We start from the raw sequence: 22919 nt of genomic DNA on the forward strand, positions 1-22919 counted from the left end.
GACATCACTGATGACATCATCCAGTGAATGTGTGTGTTTCTGAAAATTAAATATGTTTTATATATGTATATCTCAAGGTCGATGGAAGAATAAATGGGTATATAAGTGTCTAAATGGATGATTTGTTTAATAAAAATTGATTGTGTAACTGACTGATTAAGTGTATCATAGTGAATACATGGCTTAGTGAGTAATGTTTAAATATGTAAATATCTGTATCAGTCTCTCACTTTGTGTATAAGTGGCTGCATGGGTTGGTGAGTAGCTACATGGGTGTCTATATAGGTTATTAGTTGGTTTTATGAGTATCAGTCTGAGTGTCTGCATGGTTCGGTGGGGGTATTACGTAGTGCATAGGTGCATGAATGAATGACTCACTCTTTGTATGTGTTGAAGACAGCATGTGTGCAGGACTCTATGGGTGGATGAGTGAGTGTATGGGTGTGTTAGTGAGTGAATGACTGTCTCAATAGTGTCTTTATGAGTAACTACATATGTTTTAAACTAGTATATGTGACTATTGGTGTATATAAGCGAGTATATGTGAGAGTGAGAGATTGAAAGAGTTCCTGTATGAATAAGTATGTGTTTCTATAAGTGATTGTTTAAAAGACTAAGTATGTGTAAGTTTCTGTAGAAGTAAGTGTGGTGGTGTGTGTATAACTGTATATGCAAATAAATGTATGTTTGTTTCTTTATTAGCATGAGTGACTATGTGTGTGAGTAACTCTATGGATGAGTGGCGTTGTGTAACAGGATGTATAGGTGTATGAGTACATATGATGTGTGAGTACATGTATGAGTGACTGTATAGGACTGTTGGTGAATGAGTGGATGTGTATTTGGATCTTAGAATTACTGTATAGGTTGTTGTAACTGGTATTGGTATGTCCATTGTTTTTAAAATTTTAATTTCTATTTTTGAATGTGTGTATCAAAGGTTATATTAGGATGAGAGGAGGTCTGCCACTCTATCACAAGGATGATGTCATCAGTGATGTCATCAGTGATGTCATTTGAGATGTCATCAGTGATGTCATGAGTGATGTCACTGACCATGTCATGAGTGATGTAATATGTGACGTCATCAGCAGTGCATTGCGGGCGCGCGAGTTATAGTTAGCTGAACTAACTATAACGGGGGAATTTCAATGGTTTTTTACGAGTGAAATGTCCAGCTAACTATAACATGTGTGAAACCTTTGGTTTTTTCATTGAATTTCTAAGGTTTTTTAAATGCTAATTCCTAACTATAACGTGTGTGAAACCCACGGTTTTTTCTGTGAATATATATATATATATATATATATATATATATATATATATATATATATATATATATATAAGAACAAACACTTCTGAGAACAAAAGTAATCAATATTTTCAATAATCCACAGACGATAGATCTTCTTTGTTCATTGATTTCTTGGTGTTTTTATTCTTATTTCTTAAAGAAGTTCGCAAAGAAATAACACAGTAAATGCCATCATTCCTATTTCCCAGTTAATGTTACCTATTTGACGCAAAAAATCCTTAGTATCTTTGATGTAAGATGCAAGAGTTTTGACAAAAGGTATTAAAAACATGTCAATATATTCAGATATGTGCTCTGTCATGCTGTCAATACCCGATATTATGGGTCGTCCTGGTGGTATTTGACCACCTTTATGTATTTTAGGGAGGAAGTAGATAATAGGGATCTTGGCTTTATCTACCAGCAGATAATTGAATTCATCCCTATCTAACAATTTTTTGTCTAGATAGGTTTTCAGAGTATTTTGAATGGTTTCCTTAGCATGGGTAATTTGCACTAACTTAGCTTTGCCATAGCTCAAGCAATCTCTCAATTGTCTCAATGCCTCTTTATGATAGTCGCTGTGGTTCAAAATCACTACATTACCCCCCTTATCTGCTTGTCGAATAATAATACTTTTATCATTACACAGATTTTGTAGTGCTTGAAATTCATCTTTATTTAGATTATATTTACTTTTACTAGATGTTTCCTTGTCGAAATCCTTCATAACAAGATTGGTGAATACATCAATGACATTCTCTCCTTTCATAGGTGGTACAAATTTTGATTTTGGTTTCAAATAACTGGGTATACTATAATCAGTTATTATATTCAAATCCTCAGCAATGTCTTCAATATCACAATTAGTCTCGTCATCCAAATTTACAAGACAACCAATGTCACTCAGTTCTTTTATAGACATTTCACTAATAGTGTGTTCAATACATACAGTCCCTTTTACATCAGATTTACTATGAATGTACTTTTTCAACTTCACATTTCTTGCAAATCTATTGACATCAACTTTTGCTTGTAAGTCATCCCATTTATGTGAATGTGCAAAGCTTAAACCTTTGTTAAGAACATTTATTTCATTATTTGTGAGAGTTTTGTGTGATAGATTTACAATAAGATTTTCTACTTCCTCATTACTGTTTCTCTCTGCAGTTGAGACCTGGTTCTTACTCCATCCCTGTTTCTGTCTTCTACGATAGGACCTAGTCCTCCCTCCTTTCCTACCTCTGGTTCTCTCATGTCCTGTTCTCGATCCCTCCCTCCTGTCTGAAAGTGTACTTTCCGAATTCTTCTGAGTTCCTTTACAAAAGACGAAGATCTCACTCCAGCTCTATCACACAAAACTCTCACAAATAATGAAATAAATGTTCTTAACAAAGGTTTAAGCTTTGCACCTTTGCATAAATGGGATGACTTACAAGCAAAAGTTGATGTCAATAGATTTGCAAGAAATGTGAAGTTGAAAAAGTACTTTCATAGTAAATCTGATGTAAAAGGGACTGTATGTATTGAACACACTATTAGTGAAATGTCTATAAAAGAACTGAGTGACATTGGTTGTCTTGCAAATTTGGATGACGAGACTAATTGTGATATTGAAGACATTGCTGAGATTTTGAATATAATAACTGATTATAGTATACCCAGTTATTTGAAACCAAAATCAAAATTTGTACCACCTATGAAAGGAGAGAATGTCATTGATGTATTCACCAATCTTGTTATGAAGGATTTCAACAAGGAAACATCTAGTAAAAGTAAATATAATCTAAATAAAGATGAATTTCAAGCACTACAAAATCTGTGTAATGATAAAAGTATTATTATTCGACAAGCAGAAAAGGGGGGTAATGTAGTGATTTTGAACCACAGCGACAATCATAAAGAGACATTGAGACAATTGAGAGATTGCTTGAGCTATGGCAAAGCTAAGTTAGTACAAATTACCCATGCTAAGGAAACCATTCAAAATACTCTGAAAACCTATCTAGACAAAAAATTGTTAGATAGGGATGAATTCAATTATCTGCTGGTAGATAAAGCCAAGATCCCTATTATCTACTTCCTCCCTAAAATACATAAAGGTGGTCAAATACCACCAGGACGACCCATAATATCGGGTATCGACAGCATGACAGAGCACATATCTGAATATATTGACATGTTTTTAATGCCTTTTGTCAAAACTCTTGCATCTTACATCAAAGATACTAAGGATTTTTTGCGTCAAATAGGTAACATTAACTGGGAAATAGGAATGATGGCATTTACTGTGTTATTTCTTTGCGAACTTCTTTAAGAAATAAGAATAAAAACACCAAGAAATCAATGAACAAAGAAGATCTATCATCTGTGGATTATTGAAAATATTGATTACATTTGTTCTCAGAAGTGTTTGTTCTTATATTTTGAACCACACTGGTGGGGACCAGTGTCTGAGATTACTAGAGCACCGGGCAATTTACCTGTAACCCATTTTCTTTGTGTGTATATATATATATATATATATATATATATATATATACAGCTTTGCAACACTACGTGGACTGCAATCGTATACCTCGAGGGTTACGTATTTTTATAACCCCAACACTTCAACAGCCTGATCCGGAAATGTTATCGGAGTGGATGGAAAACAATCATTTATGCTCCATGAACATGTTGAAGATACTAATAAGATTTGCCGAAAAAGAAAGTATCAAACTAACTCTGGAAAGTGAAGAAATAATTGTGACATTAAAAGAGTTAATGAGCGAAGATGAATTTGAAACGGAAATGGAGAAAATGAATAAGAGACTGGGAAAACTAGAGGATGAAATCAAAATGAAAAAACTATCCAAATTCGAGAGAGACGAAATTGATTACAACAATGGCCAGATATTAACTTTCGGCAAAAAGTTTGAGAAATTAAGAAATGAACAGACCAACCAAGCCAAACAAATTGTGAAAATAACACAAGGAGCGGAAGGAGGAGAGGGACCAACGTCATTGAGCAGTGGTGTATCAGAAACAATGGAACAAATTGTGCAATGCGAGTCAGAAATAACCACTAACATACAAGGAAACGCAGCGGAGGCACTAAAAGCCCGATTTTTAAAGGAGTACGAGTTGCTGACAATAGACAAATCAAATACGATGACTATCAGCGACAGCCCGGCAAGAGGTCGTGGAAGAGGAGGAAGAGGAGGCAGAAAGCTAAACTATTCCATGCAATCAGACAGCCCAGTGGGAACAAGAACAAGGGGCAGGTTCGCCAAGAAAACATGAAAACACGAACCGTGGTAAACCTTTCTAATTACAAATTAAGTAAAGTTGAATTAGATGTTTTAATGTTAGGCCTATCATTTTGCCCCACATCTAGATTCAATTACACAGAGAGTAGGATTGACCTATTTCATTACGTAAGAAAATTAAAACTGAAGAAATGGTTTTCAAATAAGCCCAAAAAACTACCTATTGAAAAATCCAACGTACACTTGGATATTCAAATTAAGGACATAGAGACTTTCCAAGTGGCTCAAGAACTAGCAGGAATAGTGGATACGGCTCTTCCTGTAGACATGATAGCGGAAACTCCGTTTAAACCTAAATCTGTGTTTCTACCCCAAATCAACTGTGAAGCAATAAATTGCTTTGAGAAAGGGATGGTTAATGAACTAAAAAAATTGAAAAACCATAAAATATACCAAAGAACTAACTTAAACCCTTATCAACTCAAAGCATTGAATGCACTGGAATCAAATCATGACTTTGTCATAAAGCAGAGCGACAAAGGGGGAAATGTGGTCATTTGGCCTGTGGACATGTACAAACAAGAAGGACTGTCACAATTGTCTGACACTAGTAGGTACTGTCAAACTACTAGACTAATTTATAATCAAGCAATGTCTACAGTGGCAAATCAGATCACTGAGTGGAAAGATGCATGCATGATAAGTGCAGATGAATTTTCTTATTTGGCATGCAAACACCCTAAACTACCAGTATTATATCTGTTACCAAAGTTGCACAAGAATGCCCAACGGCCACCAGGGAGGCCTATTGTCTCTTCATGTGGGAGTGCGTTGGAAAATACTTCCAAATATGTGGACTACTTTCTCCAACCGATGGTTCAATCCCTCCCTTCCTAGGTCCGTGATACTAGTGACTTCCTTAAGCACATTTCTGGCATAGAATGGTCTTCAGAATATCTCATGTTAGGACTAGATGTTTGCAGTCTTTATACCAGTATTCCGCAAACTTTAGGCCTGGAAACATGTAAACATTTTCTCTATAGTAGACCAGCAAGTTTTTTACATCATACAGAGATGTTGCTCAAAATGATTGAAATGTGTTTGAATAATAATTTTTTCCTTTTCGACAAAAACATCTATAGGCAGATCCAGGGGACAGCTATGGGAACCTGCTTCGCCCCCAGCTTTGCAGGTCTCTACCTGGGCTGGTGGGAGGAGCAGGTGGTCCACAACATCGAACTTTTTAAGAACCATGCTGTCCTCTGGCTACGCTACATAGATGATATTTTTTGTGTGTGGAGTGGCACTGAGGCACAAGCCATAGAATTTGTAGAGACTCTTAATATTAATGAAATGAATCTCCAATTCACACACCAAGTAAGCAAAGACACCATGGAATTCTTGGACCTCAAACTTGAGATTAAAAATAACACCATAGAAAGTTCCTTATTCAGAAAAACTACGGCGGGCAACAGTCTACTTCACGCGGACAGTTGCCATCCACATAACCTTATACAAAGTATACCCTTTGGGGAGCTATTGCGGGCACGCAGAAATTGCAGTACTACCAGCAATTTTGAAAAAGAAAAATCCATTATGCAAGAACGTTTTTTGGCACGTGGTTATAGTGCTAAAACAGTGAAGAAGGCGATTAATAAAGTTGAAGCTCTCAATCGCCAGGAACTTCTTTTCCCAACAGAAACTGTTCCAATTATCAAGCCTAAAGAAACTGTAAGGTTTATCACTACCTACAGCACCCTTGCATGGGAGGTGAGGAGGAGCCTAAAAAAGTTTTGGGAAGTGCTGAAAACTGATAAGGATTTAAAAGATCATATAGGTGATCATCCATCTTTGACTTTCCGCAAACCCAAATCACTAAGAGATCAGTTATGCAATAATATGATCCCCAATCCTATAAAAGAAAATGCGGTTAAGGGGTTCTTTACATGTAACCAATGTAAGGCTTGTAAATACAGTTGTAGCATAAAATCAGTGAAATTCAACAACAATGAGGCCCCTTGGGTTATACAGAAACACCTAAACTGTAACACGGAATTTGTGGTGTATATCCTCAAGTGTCCCTGTTCGAAATACTATATAGGGAGCACCATCCATTCAGGAAAGAAAAGAGTGTTGGAGCACTTGAGAGCTATCAACAAAAATGATAAAACATATCCAGTAGCCCGGCACTTTCAGGATAATCACAACAGCAATGCCAGTCTTGTTAAATTTGCCGCAATTGATTGTGTTTTTCCAAATACAAGAGGTGGCAATAGACTGTTAGAACTCAGGAAATTGGAATCCAAATTTATAATTAGATTCAATACCATGGTGCCCCATGGGTTGAATATGGATGAGGAGCTGTCAGTGCATTTATACTAAATATTTGGTACAATTAGTTTGTGCATACCTGCTGCTGTTTCTGCTTGCTGTTTTTTAGAAATTTTGTGTATCTTTTAATAATTCCATGTAAAAATATGAAGAATTTTAATAAGACATTCTGTCTCTTTTCAAGGTAACTGATGCTTGGAGAAGTAGATGAAGTGGCTACCCTTTGAACAGTTTGCCCACATGGGCAATACCTCAAGGAAATCCGTTTATTATGATTTCGCCCACCGTGGCAGTGTTGTATTGACCTAATCAGCGAGGAAGAGTCTTATAACCCTTTTGTTCCTTAAAACGTTTGGACCAACTCTTTGTTATTGATAAAGACTATGTATTGTTTCTGATTATAGCATGCCCACTGGGGCGTTTGATTCGGCATTCCTAGTCTGTCTGCATTATATAGTGTGGGGAGGTCAGAGTGAATACTCCCGTAGCACCATGGACTAATACACCACTGGCTTACTTTTTAACGTGATGAGTTCGAGTCTTAGAACGGCAGACATGAATTTATTTAAGCGGTAGGTTAAGTTCTACCGTTATTTTGTTGACCAGAATTGAGCACTTTTTCCCACTAGGGAGGGAAATACGAAGGGTATATATGAATTCTCTGATACTTGCTATCCGTACACGCTTTTTGCGCGTGCTATTTATAAACTGCGGATCTCCGTAAAACCCTTGAATATACTGTTCTTGACATGCTAGTCATTATACTTACCATTTACACGAATTTACCTTGAGTTAACTTCAAAAATTTCAATACCCATATGAATTGTAACATGTAAAGTATTTTGTTTATGTTCATTACATCACGTGACATGTTAATTTATCTTTATTAACAAAGTTGAAATGCACAAAGTTTGCCCGTGACGAAGGAGTGTCCTACTCCGAAACGCGTCGGACGTTTGTGTCTGCAATAAACCTGCACTAAAAATAGAGGCCACGGCTCCTGTGTGATTCCTTCGTTATATCTGGAAAGGATTGCGCCGGATTGTACGTGTGAGAGATATATATATATATATATATTAACTACTGGCGGTCGCCAGTAGATAGTTATAGTTAGGACCGTGTTTCCATAGGAAATCCGCAACATTCTATTTGGAATAACTTTGGCGCCGATTGACGAATCCTCGCGAAATTCTCAAAATAGGTAGGGCGCTCCGCTCCGCCCCTACCCTGAAAGTCTCGGGGGGATTAGTCAAGCGGGGACTGAGAAAAAGGGGGGGTCCCAAAACGCGTTTTCCCCATGCATTTTTCCATAGGACCTTTAGTCCGAGCTACAGCCCGAACGGCTGAACAGAATTAGTTGAAATTTGGCAGAGAGGTAGCCCTCAGGTCAGGGATGTGCCTTTTTAAGGTCTCGTGTAAATCTGTTCAGTATATCCTGAGAAAATAGCATTTAAATCAATATATATATCTATGGGCGCGCTCCGAGCGCGTACCGTAAGCTTACCGTACGCGCACGCTGCCGTGCGCGAGCGCGATTCTGATTGGTTGTTAGATCTCAGTAAACATTCGAATCGGTCGAAACCAGGAAGTGTCGGCCGCCATTTTGTCTCTCGCAGTCTGAGGGGGTGAAAAACAAAGGTGGATAACGTGAAAAGGGGGCAGGCTGGACAGTTCCTGACCCCCTAGCCTTTGTCAGGGGGTCCCAGAAGGCCCCCCAAGGGCAAAAATTAATTTTAATTTTTTTTCGAAAAATCGCCGAATGCGCGTAGCATACGTGCACGGCGTAAACGGAGAAATTCCGCGAACTTCGCGTAATTACGCGTACCGTGCGCGCACGGCAACATTTTTTTTCCCAAAAGTCAAGCTTAAAAAAAAATTTAAAAAATTGTGAGGTAAGGTTGGCTCTTAAAAGAGCCGTTGGGTTCATACAGGGATGGAGGAAAGAAAGAATGGGAATATTATGAGCGTCTACAAACGTGCTGGTCTATTTTATTGTTAATAAGGGAAACACTGGTCTCCCCAAAAACAATAAGATCACAACACGTTGTACACCTCATTGCAACCCTCCCAAATCGAGGGTTAACGTCCAGAGGAGCAGAAGAAGGTGATGCTCCCACCTCAGAGGAAGGGCTCAGCTGAGCTGCCGATGATGTACTCGGCTGAGCTTCTGAGGTTGGGCTCTGGTGACTTACTGAAGAGTTTTCTCCAGTATGTCGAGCAAAGGTCCTGGGATGTCTATCCCTAAGGTGTCTCATCATAGAGTGATTTCCAAAGGAATACTTCTTCCTTGGATTTCCTCTAGATAAAACACGGTCACAAAGTGTGCAAGTGACCAATGGAGCATTGACCTTTTTCTCCCCCTCTGGAAAAGTAAAATACTCCCATACAAAAGATTTATTTTGTTTCTTCCTTCTCTGGATGATGGTGGTGCTGCTAGCCTCACTCTCAGAAGAGGTCTGCTGTTCTGCCATTGTATCTCAATGTCAATTCAGCTCCTTCTCCTAGGGGATCTCAAGCAGTAATGAGGGGAATGGGTGTGGTGTGGGAAGTTTCTGGAACTGAAAGTAGTTTCAACCAATGAAAAGTGTTCTTTGTGGATCACATGACCTACCGTGCGCGCTCCGTAAGCTTACGGTACGCGCTCGGAAACAAGTACGCATGCGCGAACGTGACGCTTACGGAGTGCGTACGTAAGATGCACTCGCGCATGCGCATTACACGCCCCTGCGTAACCGCGACGTTGCTTCCGCGTGTACGCGTACGTCACGTATGTATCACGTAAGCGCGCTGTACTTATGACGTACGGAGCGCGTAGCGTCAGCTTACCGTACGCGCATCGTATCACGTAAGCGCATCGTACTTATGACGTACGGAGCGCTTACCGTACGCGCACGGAACAAAATGCATAAAAAAAAATTAACCATTCCATAATGCAGGATATAGTACATATATTATTTTATACATAGGTTTACCAAAAATCTCAAAAAAAAATTTGCATTTAAAAAACCGTACAAATTCCCTGAAAAAACCATAGGTTTCACACACGTTATAGTTAGGAATTAGCATTTAAAAAACCTTGCAAATTCACTGAAAAAACCATAGGTTTCACACATGTTATAGTTAGCTGGACATTTCACTCGTAAAAAAACAATGAAATTCCCTCGCTATAGTTAGTGCAGGCAACTATAACTCACGCGACCGCAATCCTCTGCTGATGATGTCAGATATTACATCACTGATGACATATGTGTCTTTATGAAAAATAAATATTTGTAATATATGTATAGCTAAAGATTAATGGAAGAAGACATGGGTAAATAGGTGTCTAAATACAGTGATGTAATATCTGACATCATCAGCAGAGGATTGCGGTCGCGTGAGTTATAGTTGCCTGCACTAACTATAACGGGGGAATTTCATTGGTTTTTTACGAGTGAAATGTCCAGCTAACTATAACATGTGTGAAACCTATGGTTTTTTCAGTGAATATATATATAGATATAACCTACTGGCAGTCGCCATTAGGTAGTTATATTTAGGACCTAGTTACCATAGGAAAATCGCAACATTCTATTCCCAATAACTTTGGTGCCAATTGACGAATCTTCGCTAAATTTTTAAATTTATCGCCCGCTCCGGTCCGCTCCTATCCTGAAAGTTTCAGGGTGATTCGTCAAGAGGGGGCGAGAAAAAAGGGGGGTCTCAAAACGTGTTTTCTACATGCAATTTTCTATAGGAAACTTTAGACACGGCTACAGCCCGAACTGCTGAACGGAGTTACACCAAATTTGGCAAAAAGGTAGCCCTTGGTTCAGAAAGAGCCCTTTTTGTTAAATGGTGTAAATTAGTTCAGTAGTTGCTAAGAAAATCAAAATGAAAAAAGTATCGATAGCTATGGCCGCGGTGGATCTGCGCACCCTCCCGATCACAAGTTTCATGCTAATTGGCTGCCAGCACTCCAAACCAGGAAGTGTTGGCAGCCATCTTGTGCCTCGATGGAACCGAGGCACAAGAAAACAAAAAAAGAAACAGGAAAATGGGGCATGGTAGAAACACCCTGACCCCCTAAGCCTGCTCAGGGGGTCCCACAAGGACCCCCAGGGTCAAAAAAAGCATTTTGTTTTTAAAAATCGGCGAGATTCGCGCACCCAGCGCGAACTTTGGCCAGAAAAAAAAACCAAAGCGCAGACTTCCACGCTTTGTTTAATTAAGCCCCCGGGTGCGCCAGGTCCCGGGGGAAGAAAAAAAATGTGTGAGGGGCCCCAATCCCCCCCACAATGCCCCGGGGACCGCCACTCCCCGGGGCTTTGATTTTTTACATGGGGGGCATCCAAGACCCCCAAGCCCCAGGGACCGCCACCCCCGGGGCTTCTATTAATAAAATCGCTGGGGTCACATGGGCCCCCCACTGCCCCGGGGACCGCCACCCCCCGGGGCTCTTATTTTTTTTAAATTACTCCTCTGTGGGGGGGCTCGAGCCCCCCCACAAGCCCCGGGGACCGCCACCCCCGAGGCTTTGCAAATAGTGGGAGGGGGGCCGTGCGGCCCCCTTCCTGGAGCCCTTGATGGCCCTGGGGACCGCCAACCCCCAGGGCCTGCTCCTGCAGTGTCCTGGGGTGCCCACCCCCGGGACACTGCTGTTTGCAATGACAGGGCGGGAGCCTCGCGGCTACCGCCCTGTCATTGCAAACTCCGCTTTGCTTAATTGAAACGAAAGCAGGGAAACCTGCTCTCGCTTCAATGAAGCAAAGCAGAATTGCTTTTCCGTAAGGGGAGCTGCATGTTGGCAGCTCACCTTGTGGAAAAGCAATGCCGTATCCTGCAGGACGCGGGGAGCAGGTGGAACCGTGGGGGGATTGGGGTCGCCAACGGATAGGGACGGCCCCGGGGGATGGGATCCCCGGGGCCAGAAGAGACCCGGGAGGGGGGGCCACGCAGCCCCCCTCCCCTTCAATTTTTTTTTCTAAAAAGCAGGCCGGCCCCCGGGGATGGGGTCACTGGGGCCATAATAGGCCTGAGAAGGGGGACCACGCGGCCCCCTCCGGAATTTTTTTTTAAAAAAAGCAATGACCAGGCCCCGGGGGATGGGGTCCCCGGGGCCAGAAGTGGCCCAGGAGGGGGGCCACGCAGCCCCCCTTCCAAAAAAAAAATAAATAAATAAAGGCCGGCCCTGGGGGATGGGTTCCCAGGGCCAAATGAGGCCTTAAGAGGGGGGCCATGCAGCCCCCCTCCATAATAAGAAAAAAATACTTGGCCATGCCCCTGGGGATTGGGTCCCCGGGGCCGGAATTGGGCATGGGAGGGGGCACACGCGCCCCCCTTCCCATGACATTTATATTTTGTTTTTTAAAAATGGGGGTCAGGCCCTGGGGGATGGGGTCCCCAGGGCCCATAAAATAGAAAAGGAAGGGGGGGCCACACAGCCTCCCTTCTTTAAAAACTAAATAAATAAATAAAAGGCGGGGCCTGAGGTGACGTGTGCAAACACGCCCTGTGGAGCGTTTTCAGTTGGGGAATTAATTCCCCTTCAATCTTGAGTGCCCCTGGGGGCCAACTACCCCACCAGGTACCTCCAGTAAGCGCCACAGACCTGCATTGCAGAGAGGTGGTCCAGGCAAAGCCCCTTTTCACACCTCTCTGCAACGCAGCTCTGTGGCGCTTACTGGAGGTACCTGCTGGGCTAGTTGGACCCCAGGGACCCTCAGGATTCGAGGGGACTATATCCCCCCCCTTTAAAATGTGCCATGGGTGTGTTTACACAGTGGTGAAGGGAGGAGGCAGGGCCTGAGGTGACATGTGCAAACACGCCCTGTAGCGCGTTAAAAGTTGGGGAATTCCCCTTCAATTCTGAGGGCCTCTGGGGGCCAACTAGCTTACCAGGTGCTTCCAGTAAGCGCCACTGCGCTGCGTTGCAGAGAGGTGCTCCGGGTCATGTCCCTTTTTACACCTCTTTGCAACGCAGCTCTGTGGCGCTTACTGGAGATACCTGGTGGGCTAGTTGGACCCCAAGGACCGTCAGCATTCAAGGGGACTTAATCTCCCAACTTAAAACGGCCACCGGGCGTGTTTGCACACATGTCACCTCAGGCACCCCTCCTCCCTTCACCACTGTGCAAACGCGCCCCGTAGCACATTGTAAGAGGTAGTTTTAATCCCCCTGTCTTATTATGTACTAGCGGTACAAAAGGGGGTGGTGATGAACGGAGCATCAGAACCAATCAAACACTCACACCCAGTCAACAGATCTGGGTTTGACCATCACCGTTCTTTAGCCCACTCTGCCACCCCAGTTCAGACATGGCCATATGCAAATCAGTCTGACCCTGTGCCTCATGGGAACAGTCCAGTCCGAACTGCCAAGCCATGCCTTCCCTGGACCGGAAACAAGCTTCCTAGGACCGGTTTCTGGCATTTCAGCCGTCTTCAGCCAGGCTTGCTTGAATCCTGATATGCATATGGCCATGTCTGAACTGGGGTGGCAGAGTGGGCTAAAGAACGGTGATGGATCAAACCCAGATCTGTTGACTGGGTGTGAGTGTTTGATTGGTTCTGATGCTCCGTCCATCACCACCCCCTTTTTGTACCGCTTTGTTCGCCATAAGTTGGCAGGGTATGCTCAGACATGAGTCCCTTGTTCACTTTGCCACTGGATTCAAGCAAGCCTGGCTGAAGACATGGTCAGTGACATCACTGATTACATCACTGATGACATCTCAAAAGACATCACTGATGACATCATCCATGTGATAAATTGATACATCTTCTCACACCATAATATAACCTTTGATACACCCACTCTAAATTACAGACTGCCATTCTCAAAACCATAAACACTCCAACAGCAATAACTACATACACACTCACTGATTCTTAGGTGTACACATGCATCCACTCACTCACCCGTACAGTCAGTCATACTTATGGTCACTCAGTACAGGACTATCATATGCACTCATGCACCTATATAAACACTCACACACCACCACTCATCCATAGAGGTACTCACACACCTAGTCAGTCATGCAAATAATTAATCACACTGCCATTTACTCACCTATACAGTTATACACACACCAGCTCAATCACTCATACAAATACTAGCACATTCTTATGCTCTTATACAATCACTGATACAAGCACACAGTCAACCATACATCCACTCTCAGAATCACACACTCTCACTTATAGCCATTTATATACTCCAACACACATATATACTGCCTTTCACATATGTAGTTACTCACACATGTACCACTGAGATATACATTCACTAACACCCCCATACACACACTCACTAAACCATACAGTCCATCACAGATGCACTCTTGAAACCATGCACCCAGTGAATCACCTACTCACACATCTATGCACAGAGTCACACACACCCCAACCAACATAAACACTCAGGCACCCATACAGATACTCAGACAACCAATCAATAACACATATAGACACTCATGTAGCTATTCACAAACCCATATAGCCGGTTACACACCAACAAACAGACGGATACAGACATTCACACAGTTTAGTCACTAACCCATGCATTCAGTAAGATACGTTTAATCACTCACTTATAGAGTCAGTCACGCACCTACTAAATCATCCATTCAGACACTTATACACCCACTTATTCTTTAATACGTGTTTCCCTATATATATTAAACATATTTAAACTTTACAGAAACATACAGTCACTGGATGATGTCATCAGTGATGTCATCAGTGATGTCATTTGAGATGTCATCAGTGATGTCATCAGTGATGTCACTGACCATGTCATGAATGATGTAATATGTGACGTCATCAGCAGTGCATTGCGGGGGCGCGAGTTATAGTTAGCTGAACTAACTATAACGGGGGAATTTCACTGGTTTTGTATGAGTGAAATGTCCTGCTAACTATAACTTTCTGTAAAACCTATGGTTTTTTCAGTGAATATATATATATATATATATATATATATATATGTATATATATATATTTTTTTTTTTTTCCTACAAAAAAACAAAGGTTACAGGGACGTTATAGTTAGGTTTGCATTTTACACACTCAAACTCATAAAAATTCAACAGTTATATTCAGAGTTATCTGAAGAAACTATGATTTATGCCCTAAGGAAACTATAACTGCACACCCGCCATGCACAGTTTTCTCATAAATAATTTATTGCAAATATTGCTGCAGTGATATTATCAGTGATGTCATAGAAGATGTCATGAGTGATGTAATTTGTAGGGTAATTTGCACAGTGAAAGTTATATCTACCTTAGGGCAATTTCAGCCCCAGGGACCACATCCTCCATGGCCTGCCACCTTTGTATAGGGGAGGGGGGATGTGGTCCCCCATCCCGAAACATATTTGGCCCCATGGACCCCATTTCCCGGGGTCTATCCCTTAAAGTATCAGGAATGAGGGCACACAACCCTACTCCTCAGGCTGATTTCAGCCTTGGGGACCCCATCTCCTGGGGCCTGGCCTTATTATTGGCCCCAGGGACCCCATCCTCTGGGGCCCACCGAGTAAATGGTGGGTGCCCTGGAGCCCACCCAGGGCATCCACATTATATTTAAAAGGGGGAAAGGTCAAATTACCCCCCTCCTGGGCCAATATTGGCTCTGGGAACCCATGTCCCAGGGCCGGCCTTATTCTTAAAGGGGAAGGAAGAATGAAGCCCCCTTCCCTGGCCCGATTTCAGCCCCAGTAACCCAGGGACCCAGTCAAAATTAGTGGATGGGAGGGGCCAGCGCAGCTCCCCTCCCTGGGCCTACTTCAGCCCAGGGTATTAAAGGGACCGGCCAGTCAATTGTTTGTTCCCTGGGACCCACCCAGGGCACACACTGCCTCTCTGCTGGTGGCTACTGGGGGAGCCTCAATGTCCCACGGCCCCAGCTGGCTCTCCGCCTCCAGCGGGAGTCGTTACTGCTCCTGCATACAGGGAGCAGCAAAAATATCTGTTTCCCTGCTTGCTTGACAGGGAAACAGATAAAAAGTCCGCTCCCAGCAGGTGGGAGTATTTTTAATGGTCCACCCTTCCTAGGATTGGACTTACTGTTTGCTTTCGCTTGCCAGGAGCTTTAATATGCTCTTGCCCACGAGAAGCAAACTAAGGTTAGTTTGGGCAGGGAAACTGCTATGTCCCGGGGTGGGCACCCCTGAGCATAGCTGAACCTGGCCCCCAGGGCCATTAATGGCTCTAAGGCTAGGGGCTGCACAGCCCCCTACCTTCACATTGCACGGCCAGGCCCTGGGTGGTGGCAGTTTCCGTGGCTGAAAACGGCCTGGGTAGGGGGACCACATAGCCCCTCTCCCTCTTTTACCATTTGCCTTGGCCCCATGGCGGTGGTGGTCCCCGGGGCCAAATGCAGCCCGGGAGGGGGGCGAGTTTCCCCCTCCCCATCTACAAATAGGCTTGGCTTTGAGGAGGTGGTGGTTCCTGGGACCTAAAACAATCCGGCGGGGGGTACTGCCCCTTTCTGATTTTTTACATCATCCAGGTCATTTGGTGAGCTGGTTACCGTGGGCAAAATCTGCCTAGAAAGGGGGCCACACACAACCCACTCTTTAATTATGGTATAAAATAAGCCCCCTGGGACCTCACCCACCGGGGGCCATATAGAAAGCAAGCGCAGGAGACCTTGCTTATATTTTTTTTGCAATTGTTCTGCAAATTCGCAAATCCACCAGTGCGACTGTAGGATTTTTTTGCTTATTTTAATTTAAAAAAACATGAAATAACACATTTAAACTTCTTTTAAAAAGTTAAAACTGACAACTTCGTTAAATCTATACATCTTAACCAAGTTTACTAGTTTACTAAAAAAGGTTATTGAAATCGGTATTTTCTTTTAACTATTGTTTAAAAATGAATATGAATTAAAAATATATCTAAAGTATTTATTATTTAATACACATTTTACTTGAGTTAATGTGCTGTAACATTCTACTTTAATATTTTACATAAATAATATTTTTAAGTATTTTACTTTTATTTTCTACATTAAAATATTCTTCAGTATTTATTCTTTCAAAATATTAAGCTTACTTAAATGTCCCCATGCTGTCACATAGGGAGAACTCCACCCCAGTCGCGGAGAGGTCCAAAAACAAGTGAAAAGTTACTAGTAGTGACTTTATACTCATAAAGTGCGTTGTAGGAGGCTCCTTCCCCTCATTTGTGGGGGTGGCGACATGTAAATCTATACCTATGTATAAATCTCCTCTTGGAAATGGTAAACAGAAAAAAGTGGAGAGTTAAACCAAAGTGTAGGAGTAGATCTATAAAGAAGTAAATATAAAAATGTATATTTACCTTTGCAAATCAGTTCCTATGATCTTGGGGACAGCCAAGAAAATCCTGAGTAGGATATAGCAAATAAAGAATCCCGCAGCCAGAGAAGTGGCTAAATGTAGGTTATTCACACCTTATTAATACTACACGGTGGCATTATTCAGTCCACATGGGGAGTAGTGGGAACTATTGGCAATGGCACAGCAGTCATCTTGAAATTATGCAATTTAGCAATTATACCGATGGAATTTGACCAATTGTGAATATATAAACAAAGATTTGTAACTGACCAGTTAAGGAAAGTGATTTCTTGAATCTAATCGGAGAAACAATTGGCGATTTGGGTTTATTGATTGGCTCATTAACAATAACGAAGTATGCTTTTACTGACTAATTAGTCCCCAGTGTTTATGATTCCTTTCCGTTATTTGACATTAATCTATGTTTCATTTAAATAGTAAAAGGAGCCAAGAAGTTCAAAAGAATACATTGACATTGTACTATATTTTGAAGATACTATAACAAATGATTGCTTTTTACAGTTAGTCTTCAGAGTACTTTTACAGTGATAAGGCACTGTTTGAATTGTGTTGTTTTTTCTCTTTAGATCGGGATTTACTGTAGCTCAAATTGAGCCATTTGGAGTCTTCCAATTTGCCCCCAGTTCCAGGCAGTTCACAGTGGAGGAAGGTGTGCAGGTGGTCTCGATGCATGTACAGCGGCTTTATGGCTTCCAAGGAAATAAAACAAAAGTGAAGTATCAGACAGTTGCAGCTGGTGCCAAAGCCCATGAAGACTTTGTGCCTATTGAAAATGGAGAAGCCATTTTTGAAAACCTTCAGATCAGTGCGCTCATGAACATCTCAATCATTGATGACAAGATTCCGGAGATGGACGAAGTGTTTTATATAAACCTTACTTCGGTGGAACATGTGGGCATGTTCCAAAAGAATCCCCGCTTAAATTCAGATTTCAGTGTTGCATCAATAACAATATTAGCCAATGACATCACTAATGGAATCTTCACTCTTGGCCCTTCTCTGATTCATACAGAAGAAGACACAAATGCCAGTACACCCAGTGCCGTACTACTGAATGTCAGACGCACCCAAGGATTGAAAGGCATTGTCAAAGTGACAGTAAAAACCTTTGGTGGGACCAGTGCACAAGACGGGTTGAGTGGACTGCCTTTCCATAGCACCCATGAAATGACAAGGTCACCATGGGCCACTGAAGGTCTGGACTTTGATGAACAGGTTATAGCAATTACTTTTCAGGATGGAGAAATGGAGACCAATGTGTCCATTAGAATTTTGGATGATGATGAGCCTGAAGGCCAGGAAGTATTTTACGTCTTTTTAACAGATCCACAAGGGGGAGCACAGGTTTCAGAAGGTGCAGCCTACACGACAATATTCATTAAAGGTATTTTACTTTTTTTTAATTCAATTGTAACATTACCAACACCTAAATATGCCAAATATTTAGCGTAAAAATCAGAACCAGTGAATTTTCAAGAAGCCAAGACACAAGTAGCAATCATGAATATGTTGAAGAATACAAATTGAATTTGAATATTGTCTGCATTTTTTTGATTATCAGACAGCAAGCATCAAATAGGCAAGGGTAATTGCTTCTGCATCTTAAAGCTAGTTAGAGCATCAGCGATGAGGTAAATAGGGTGGCAGCCAAAAATTTGTTGCTGGGTCCCACACTCTTCCATAAAACAGTATGCAAACTGCTGGGAGGCAGTGAAAAGCATGGTGAAAAATCCATGTAAGTGATCAAGTCATGTTGTTAGACTGTTTCCGAACTGTAATGTCTGAAAATCATGCCCAACTCCAGGGTCAGCTCCTCCCCAATGGAGGAGGAGGAGCGCTGCACAACTGGCCATGAGCAGCAACTGAAAAATAAAACAATATTTTATCATTGTTTTATTTTTCACCTGTTGGCTGAGCCAGCGTATGCAGGCAGGGGTGGGGCCAGGGCCATGGAAGGGGAAAGAGGACTTGTTGGTGCACTTCTAAGTTTACATGTGTGTTTGGTCGGCCGTCTTGGGCCGACCAAACACACATGCGCACTTAGGTTTCTCCAACCCAGTTGTATAGAAGCCAGGTTGGAGAAACAGCACCGACTCCCTTTGCCTGAGCAGATCATCGAACCAGCCTGCTCAGGCCAAACCGCACGCTGCTACATGGGAGCAGCGCGGTATTGCACAGGGAGTGTCTGATGCTGTCCCAGTGTCTGCTGGGACCAGGAAAAAGAGCACTGAGGCGCGATGCCAGAGGCGGCCGGCAGCTTCAGGCAAGTCTTCCTTTTTTAAAATTATTATTAAAATCCCAGCACTCTCCCTCCCATGCTGCCCCCCCATTAACCCTCCACCCAATTAATCAATCAAGACATTTGTAAAGCGCGCTACCCACTCATGAGGGTCTCAAGGCGCTGGGGGGAGGGGTGCTGCTACTGCTCGAACAGCCAGTTCTTCAGTAGCTTCCTGAAGGTTAGTAGGTTTTCGGTCTGCCGTAGGATGACGGGGAGGGTGTTCCAGGACTCGGCAGCGAGGTGTGAGAATGATCTGCTGCCGGTGGTCGTTCTCCTGATGTGGGGGACGGTGGCGAGGGCAAGGTCGGTGGAGCGGAGCTGGCGGTTCGGGGTGTAGAAGGTGAGCCGTTTGTTGAGGTATGCTGGACCGGTGTTGTGGAGGGCTTTGTGTGCGTGGGTGATAAGCTTGAAGGTGATCCTCCTGTTGACGGGGGAGCCAGTGCAGATCTCTCAGGTGGGGTGTGATGTGACTGTGGCGAGGGATATCGAGGATTAGGCGGGCAGAGGCGTTCTGTATGCATTGCAGTCATTTCAGCAGTTTGGCCGGGGCTCCCGCGTAGAGGGAGTTACCGTAGTCCAGTCTGCTGCTGACGAGGACCTGGGTGACCATTCTTCTAGTGTCGGTGGGGATCCACTTGTAGACCTTTCGGAGCATGCGGAGGGTGTTGAAACAGGAGGATGAGATGGCGTTGACTTGCTTGGTCATGGAGAGTGTAGTGTCGAGGATAAATCACAGGTTGCGTGCTTGGTCGGTGGGTGTTGGAGCTGCTCCCAGGGCAGTCGGCTACCAGGAGTCGTCCCAGGCCGAAGGCGTGGAGCCGAGGATGAGGACCTCCATCTTTTCCGAGATCAGCTTCAGACGACTGTTCTTCATCCATTCGGTGACGGCTTTCATTGCTTCGTGGAGGTTGGTTTTGGCGGTGATAGGGTCCTTGGTGAGCGAGAGGATCAGTTGTGTGTCGTCGGCGTATAAGATGATGTTGAGGTCGTGCAGTCTGGCGACGTGAGCGAGTGGGGCCATGTATATGTTGAACAGCGTCGGGCTGAGGGAGGATCCTTGGGGAACGCCGCAGATGTTCTTGGTGGCTTTGGATCGGAAGGGGGAGGCGGATGCTCTGTCGGAGAGAAAGGAGGTGGTCCAGTCCAATGCTTTGCCTTGGATTCCTGTGTCATGGAGGTGGGTGCGTAGGGTGCGGTGGCTGACAGTGTCGAAGGCGGCTGACAGGTCCAGGAGGATGAGGGCCGCGGTCTCGCCGTTGTCCAGCAAGGCCTTGATGTCATCGGTGGTGGCCATTAGGGCTGTCTCGGTGCTGTAGTTGCTGCGGAACCTGGACTGGGATGGGTCTAGGATGTTGTTCTCCTTGAGGTAGCGGGTCAGCTGTTTGTTGACAGTTTTCTTGATGACCTTCACCGGGAACGGGAGCAGGGAGATGGGCCGGAAGTTCTTGAGGTCCTTGGGGTCTGCTTTGAGCTTCTTGAGCAGGGTGTTGATCTCAGCATGCTTCCAGCTCTCCGGTAAGGTCGTGGTCTTGAAGGAGATGTTGATGGCTTTGCGAAGGTGGGGTGCGATGGTGGCGCTGGCTTTGTTGAAGATGTGGTGGGGGCACGGGTTTGTCGGAGAGCTGGAGTGGATGGTGCTCATTATTTTGATGGTGTTGTCGTCGTTGATGTTGGTCCAGGTGAGGAGGGGGTCTCCGTGGGTGGTGGTCGAGGGGTGTGAGGTGTCGCAGGCTGTAGTGAAGGCCTGGTTGTCAAAGCTGTTGTGGATGTCTGCGATTTTGCAGTGGAAGAAGGAGGACAGGGAGTTGCACAGGTCTTGCGAAGGTGGGATGTTGTTGGTGCTGGCGCTGGGGTTGGAGAGGTCCTTCACAATGTTGAAGAGCTCTTTGCTGTTGTGTGCGTTGTTGTCGAGGTGGTCCTTGAAGGAGGTCTTTTTGGCGGATCTGATGAGGTGATGATGCTGGTGTATGGCATTCTTGTGGGCTGTTTGGTTCTCCGGTGTTTGTTCGTGGCGCCATTTCCTCTTCAGCCTTCGGCAGTTTTTGCTTGGAGGTCTGGAGGTTCGCGGTGAACCATCCAGCCATCTTGTTGGTGCAGCTGATGGCGGGGTTCTTGATCGGGCGAGGGTGTTGGCGCAGTCTTCGATCCAGCGTCTGAGGTTTCTGGCAGCGGCGTCGGGGTCGGTGGGGTCTGTGGGTGGGCTACGGGTTAGGACGGTGTGTAGCTGGTCTTCGGGGATTTTGCTCCAGCAGCGGCGGGGGATCTGTTGGGTGCATTGGTGCGTGGTAGGCTTCTCGAATGAGAAGTGGACGCAGCGATGATCGGTCCAGTGGAGTTCGGTGGTGTGGCTGAAGGAGATGTGGGGGCTTGCGGAGAAGATGGGATCAAGCGTGTGTCCGGCGGAGTGGGTGGGAGTCGTGACGAGCTGTTTGAGTCTGAGGTTGGCGAGGTTGTCGACCAGGGTGGTGGAGCTGGTGTTGTTGTTTTTCTCGAGGTGGAAGTTCAAGTCCCTGAGGAGGATGTAGTCCGTGGATGCAAGAGCATGCGTGCTGACAAAGTCGCCGATGGAGTCGCTGAACTGTGGCCGGGGTCCGGGGGCTCTGTAGATCAGAGTTCCTCTGAGGGTGGTGTTGGGATCGGTATGGATCTGGAAGTGCAGGTGTTCGGAGGTGTTGAGGGTGTCGTCGGAGTTGGTTGAGACCTTGAGGGTGGACTTGTGAATGATGGCGATTCCACCTCCCACTCCGTTGGTGCGGTCTCTGTGGGTGATCTTGTAGCCGTCCGGGATGGCTACAAGATCCCCACCACTTTTTGTTTGTGGCAGGTGCCACTGCCTAACTCATAGAAATATTGGGTTAAATTGATTCACTTTACACACTGCAGGTGCATAAAACAGACACTCACCCCTGCGCTCATGATACAGCTCCTGGTTTCTAAGAGAGAGGACTGTTACTACATCATGATGTAGTGTTCCTTAAAGAGGTAGTAAGCCATTAACTCTTTCTTTAATTGGAGCAAGGTTGGGACAGACCTGATGGATATGGTGATGGGTGCATAACCGGAGAAGACCTGTTACCTTGTGGGTTTTTTGCATTTCCTCATCTCCAGTCTGATGGTGTCCTGGCTGCAGGTGTGCCATGAGAGCTGTTAGATTTGCTATGGCTGTTTCCTACAATGTTACTTTGCTAGATTTAGGCCTTCATTTCAGGACCTATTCAATTCAAGTAGTAATCGTTCACCAGGTAAATACCAATACCACTAAATGTGTTTATACCGGCGGTGCAACTGTCCCAATATTACGAGTTTTGCGCCTCAGAATGGGAGATAATACTGCATGCTTTACCTGTTCTAAAGTGCTCAAATTAGAATGTCCACAGGTTACCCGCATAATTTGTATCAGGTTTGCGTCGGGAAAAGCAAGCCCATGAA

At 44.1% G+C, this 22919-nt stretch overlaps 1 protein-coding gene across 1 annotated transcript in view; it reads left to right on the forward strand.

Annotated features, from left to right (window-relative positions):
• The window catches only part of ADGRV1 (adhesion G protein-coupled receptor V1), a 1990932-nt gene that overhangs the window by 1110087 nt on the left and 857926 nt on the right, over window positions 1–22919 (forward strand). The window contains exon 74 of the mRNA XM_085632468.1: window positions 17776–18593. Coding sequence (XP_085488594.1) covers window positions 17776–18593 — 818 coding nt within the window. The remainder of the gene's footprint in view (window positions 1–17775; window positions 18594–22919) is intronic.

Source organism: Triturus cristatus, chromosome 2_1, assembly GCF_964204655.1.
Source record: "Triturus cristatus chromosome 2_1, aTriCri1.1, whole genome shotgun sequence".
Taxonomy (NCBI): domain Eukaryota; kingdom Metazoa; phylum Chordata; class Amphibia; order Caudata; family Salamandridae; genus Triturus; species Triturus cristatus.